Source organism: Euleptes europaea, chromosome 16 (assembly GCF_029931775.1).
Source record: "Euleptes europaea isolate rEulEur1 chromosome 16, rEulEur1.hap1, whole genome shotgun sequence".
NCBI classification, from domain to species: Eukaryota; Metazoa; Chordata; class Lepidosauria; order Squamata; family Sphaerodactylidae; genus Euleptes; species Euleptes europaea.
In genome coordinates this window covers 11,842,378-11,848,377 of record NC_079327.1, presented here as the reverse complement: position 1 = coordinate 11,848,377, position 6,000 = coordinate 11,842,378, and the positions used below count along the sequence as shown (strand labels likewise).

The 6,000-nt window shown below is 43.8% G+C and overlaps 1 protein-coding gene across 9 annotated transcripts in view; it reads left to right on the top strand.

The window, feature by feature from the left end:
- The first annotated feature begins 247 nt into the window (after positions 1-247).
- MBNL2 (muscleblind like splicing regulator 2) overlaps positions 248-6,000 on the top strand; it is a 46,331-nt gene continuing 40,578 nt past the window's right edge. For all 9 annotated transcript variants that reach the window (XM_056861823.1, XM_056861822.1, XM_056861826.1 and 6 more), the window contains exon 1: positions 248-472. In XM_056861823.1, coding sequence (XP_056717801.1) covers positions 299-472 — 174 coding nt within the window. In that variant the 5' untranslated portion in view covers positions 248-298. The remainder of the gene's footprint in view (positions 473-6,000) is intronic.

Genomic DNA, 6,000 nt, shown 5'->3' with positions numbered 1-6,000 from the left:
AGCTCAGATGTTATCGAGGAGAGTCGTTGCATGAAAACAAAGCTGAACACAAGTGCGTCGACAAAACCAATCAACAGGCCAGAAATGCTATGGAGCATGAATATATTTCAGCCGAAAGTTTACAAGTGGCACATATTGATTGACCGACAGGCTTGCTAATACACAGTTGCTCGTTCAGCTTTGTGCATTTTGGACTCTACTAAACGTTTTCTTACATCATCACTGCTGGGCGCTGTTTTCTTTGAAAGACTTTCAGCGTTGGGAATAATTTCAGTCACTCTCACGTCAGTTTTACACCATGGCTTTGAATGTCGCTCCTGTAAGAGACACAAAATGGCTGACGTTAGAAGTGTGCAGACAGTTTCAAAGAGGAACTTGTTCACGCTCTGACGAGGAATGCAAATTTGCACATCCCCCGAAAAGCTGCCAGGTTGAAAATGGAAGAGTTATTGCCTGCTTTGATTCTCTAAAGGTAAGAATAAACATTTGCATGTACTAGTTGTGGCAAATAGGAGAGCTATAGTAAATATTTTAAAGGCATTATTATCATTTAAAAACTGAGACCTAATTAATAATTAAATCCTGAAAAGTGTTGATAGTTTTAAGAGAATACTCTATGCCCATGTGTAGATGAATGAGGAGCTATGACCCCGCTGCCCTATGAGGAGTGGTTGAAATGCTTTGGGCTGTTTAGCTTAGAAAGAAGGCGGTTAAGGGGAGACATGATAGAGGTCTATGAAATTATGCATGGTGTGGAGAGAGTGGACAGGGAGAAGCTTTTCTCCCTCTCCCATAATACTAGAACACGGGGTCATCTGCTAAAGCTGCAGGGTGAGAGATTCAAAACAGATAAAAGGAAGTATTTTTTCACACAACTCATAGTTAAATTGTGGAACTCCCTGCCCCAGGATGTGGGGATGGCTGCCAGCTTGGAGGGCTTTAAGAGGGGAGTGGACATATTCATGGAGGAGAGGGTATTCATGGCTATTAGTTAGAATGGATACTAGTCATGCTGCTTACCTATTCTCTCTAGAATCAGAGGAGCATGCATATTATATTAGGTACTGTGAAACACAGGCAAAATGCTGCTGCAGTTGTCTTGTTTGTGGGCTTCTTAAAGGCACCTGGTTGGCCACTGTGTGAACAGACTGCTGGACTTGATGGGCCTTGGTCTTATGAATGCAGAGCCCTTGTAAGGAATTTGCCATGGTATAAGGCCAGGACCTGTTTTGCTGAGCTGTGTATAGACTGTGGACGCTCAGGCCTCTGACCCATCTTCAGGTACAGAAAAGGATAAAAGACATCCAACGTTAGTTGCAGTTGGGACCGGCAACACAGTGGCGCTGCCGAAACCTCTGCCCAGCACAAAAAATCCGTGCAACCCTCATAGGGTTGCACGAAAGGTATGCCACCTAAAAGGTGGCATATCTCGGTCGGGAAAAAAGGGGTGTTCCCGGGCCACAATGGCTTAGGAGGCCGCCTAATGGTGGTGCCGCCCCCAGGCCGGCGTCGTTACGCCCCAGGAACACCTCCCAGGACACCACGAATGCCGGTGTAAGTTGCCTGGACGCCGGCGCAGGGACCCAAGATGCCGGCACAGTCCCTGTCCGGCCTCCTAATGGACTTTCGTCCTGGATGCTGGCGCAGGTCAGGAATGCACTGTATGCCTTGCTTTTCTCCCCAAAGGGGGCTCAAAGCAGCTTATATAATTCTCCTGCCTCCATTTTATCCTCACAAAAACCCTATGAGGTAGGTTAGGGTAAGAGTGTGTGTAACTGGCCCAAGGGCACTCAGCAAGCTTCCATGGCACGAGTGGGGATTCGAACCTGGGTTTTGCAGATACTAGTCCGATACTCTGCACCACTAAACCACGCTGGCTCTCATCAGTTGGTGCCAGACCTCAGAAGGGGCTCCTGAGTCTTCTTGTCAGTAGTAATTGACCTCCTTCACTGAGGACAACTGCTCCATTTGGGTTTTCAGATCACACCTTCAGAATTTGTCTGTGCCCTCAAGTTACAAGGACAGCCTTGGTAGGTTTGTCTTGCTTCTTGCAGTGTTTTGTGTGAGAGTACCACAGTGTGAGAGTAATAAGAGTTTGAAAATGCCTCTTTATTATGATTTTTTTTGTCACAAGCTTGTTAAAATTATTCTGCTAGTGGAACTTTCTGTTTACTTTTAAAAATGTAACATGAAGATAGGATAATAGGACTGATTTTGGTTTAGTTTTGATCTACTGCGTCTTAACGTTTTCCCACTAACACTTGACTTCCATGCTTTCTCTTTGCCAAAGGCTCAGGTTTCGTGCTCCTTCTGTGATATGTTTTTCTTCCCTTCAGTGCTTTTTACAAATAAAATGTTTAAGTACATGGAAGGCACTTAGAGACAGCATGTGTCACTGCCAAGATGCCTGTTCAGCAAAACTGTGGAAGCTAGTCGAGCAAACTACAAGGCAGAGAAATAAGCACCAATTTAAATCTCTCTTTTTAAAAAAAATGGTCCTAAAACCTACAGAAAGATCTGATGTAGCCTTAAAAGGGGGGGGGGGGATAACCTCAGAATTGGCCCTCAAGAGAAAGGGTCAGAAAAACAAGTTGGCTTTGTTATCTGCAAATCCTTCACACAAATAATTGTCATGGCATTGTGTCCTGTTAATGGCCTTAATCCCTGGATTATCATATTGAATGTAATAGGGTCTCTGGGGATCCTTTCGTTCTGTGGGACAGTGATAATAAGCATAGTTTTATCATGCTGCATTCTGACCCTTTGGTCTTAACATATATGAATTGAGTTTAAGCCATTTGCTGTCCTGTGTGGAGTGTCGTATCAGTCAAGTCCCACTTAACCTCTTTACTCCATTACTGTCAAACTTTCCCTTCCCGGTGACTCTCTCAAAATCTCTCAATTCTTTTCCACTTCTGTTTTGGTTGTCTGTCGAAGATTGTAAGCCAGGAGTTGGTTTTTATATGCCGACTTTCTCTACCACTTAAGGAAGAATCAAACCGGCTTACAATCACCTTCCCTTCCCCTCACCACAACAGACATCCTGTGAGGTAGGTGGGGCTGAGAGAGCTCTAACAGAACTGTAACTTGCCCAAGGTCACCCAGCTGGCTTCGTGTGTAGGAGTGGGGAAACAAATCCAGTTCACCAGATTAGCCTCCGCCGCTCATGTGGAGGAGTGGGGAATCAAACCCGGTTCTCCAGATCAGAGTCCACTACTACAAACCATCGCTCTTAACCACTACACCATGCTGGCTCCCTCGCTGGGTTGAGGGAACACTTTGCGGGGGGGGGGGTAAAATTAGACACTTTCTGTGTGAATCATCTCCAGTTTGGTCTTCAGTCATGGATTCATTGGGCGTTTGGGAGTAAGCCAATGTTTCTATCTCATTATCCCTTAGCTATGTACCTCAAAACTGGTATATGAGTGAATAATGTGGAACATCATTATGGAGTGAAAATTACTCCCCAGCTCTTAGTATTTGCTTGAATTTCGGTTTATGGAAGGGATGTCTACCCAAAAATATCTGTGAGGTGCTCTCTGTAGAGAAGAGTGTTGAGTACCCTGAGACTTCTTTAAAAATTGAGGTTAATAACTCTTCATCACCTTCCAGATTCTCAGTGAGAAGCATCAAACCTCTCTTGAACACATGAACACATGAAGCTGCCTTATACTGAATCAGACTCTTGGTCCATCAAAGTCAGTATTGTCTACTCAGACCGGCAGCCGCTCTCCAGGGTCTCAGCCAGGCAGGGGTCTTTCAAATCACCTACTTGCCTAGTCCCCTTTAAATGGAGATGCCGGGGATTGAACTTGGGACCTTCTGCATGCCAAACAGATGCTCTACCACTGAGCCACAGCCCCTCCCCAATTATTGTGGTTTCTCTGGTGAAATAGTTATAGTTTCATGTAGTTCAGCTGCAGTGCGATTTTACTTTTGAAGGCAGTGGCATGCATGGAAATACCAGAACTCACAAATAAGGGGAGTGCTAAATTTAAAAGCTTTTTGATACAGGTGTCTTATAGATGTTGAAGCCTTTGAAGATGGTGCTGAGACTATCTGATCACTTGGCCAAATTGGCCAGGTTGAAGTTAAGTAAAAAATGTAATGCATAGAAATGCATCCGCAAGAAAGAGATAAGGAAAGATAGCGGATGAGGAAAAAAATCACTGAGGCACTGAGGTGCGGTAATTTTTTTCTGTCACAAATGACTGAAGGGCCTTAGAGTAAGAGAGAGTACATCTAGGGCAAGAAGCCTGCCATATAAATTATATACTGTACAACTAATGCAGAAGTACGCTTGGTAGGCAGGAAAAAGAGTTGGATTCCCTGAGATGTGTGGACTGTGAAGAAATGACTATCTGGGTCCCGGGATAAGCACCGTGCAGGATCACCTTAATTCTGTTTCCTGGCAATACTATCAAAAAAGTACTCATTGAGATGTGGAGGTTATCTGGTCTCTGAAAAATGTATAGATTGACCAGTTCTAGGTATTTAATACTAAAAATGGCAGCCTTTCCTCTAATTTACTCCAGCCGAATTCCAGAGTAATTGCACTGATTACAATAAGACTTACCAGCGTGGTGGAGTGGTTAAGAGCAGTGGTTTGGAGCTGTGGACTGTGATCTGGAGAACCGGGTTTGAGTCCCCACTCCTCCACATGACCAGCGGAGGCTAATCTGCTGAACTGGATTTGTTTCCCCACTCCTACACAAGAAGCCAGCTGGGTGACTTTGGGCTAGTCACACTCTCTCAGCCCCACCTACCTCACAGGGTGTCTGTTGTGGGGAGGGGAAGGGAAGGTGATTGTAAGCCGGTTTGATTCTTCCTTAAGTGGTAGAGAAAGTCGGTGTATAAAAAGCCAACTGTTCTTCTTCTCTTCTTAACTGAGTCTGCAACAGAATAAATGATCGAGGAGACTCGTATGCTAAAATTTTTAATTCTATACACATGTACACACACAAAATGGACCCCAAATGTTTTGAGACTTAATAGTTGGGGATTAAGTATATAATGTTCATTACCATTGTTGCTTAGCAGCAGAAGTGGTATACTTGCAACAAAGAGCTCAGTTCTATGTTGACATGTTCTGCAAAGACAGGTTAGAAATACCAAACGTAGCAGATACTCATGTTATTTCCAGTAGAAGAGAACATTTCATTGTTTTGTTAAGGTGGCATTTCAGATATAATTGTAAACATTTATGTATATATGTGACATAATGCATTAGTGTTTAAGACTGCTGTTGAAAATTATACTGGATTGGTTCCTGTGGCTATGTCCTGATAACCGTGGTATTTTCCTCCAGCTCAAAGAGCTGATCCATGAGGCTCAAAGAGATGAGAAAATGAAGGTACCTTGGGGTACAGTAACGTGTCATCATTAGTGGGATCCAGTGCGTTCCTTCTGTGAAAGACTTCACTAATTCTGTACAGGTGTGTCTAAATACGTTTGCCACGGAGTGTTGGATGTATGGTTTAGGATTTTCGTATGCATATTTAGGAGGGGTAACTAAGCTTTGTTAGTTGAAATTGAGAAGGACTGACTTATCTTCTCCCATATGTTCCTCCCCAGGAATTAAGATCTCACGTAGAGTCCCCATCAATCAAAGAAGTTCTTTCGGTGGGTACATGAGAGAAGGCCTTTTTAGTGGCAGCCCCATGATTACGGAACGGCCTCCCCAGGGAGTTGCGCCTGACCCCCTTACTTTCGATCTTTAGGGGGCAGTTGAAGACTGTTTTATTTAGGACTGCATTTGGTTAAATTCAGTAGCAGCCCTGAGTAATGATTTTAAGTTTTGGTTTTATGTTTTTAATTATTTTATTCTGTGTGTTTTATCTATACTGGTAAGGTGCCTTGCACTCCATAAAGAAGAAAGGCGGCTAATAAATGTTTTGAATAAATAATAGTACAAGTGTCTCTTGGTTGAACGGATATGTGCTTGGGTGAATGGGTATCCCTGAACACAGTTAGAGAGGCCCCTTTTAGAGTCCTGGGGGA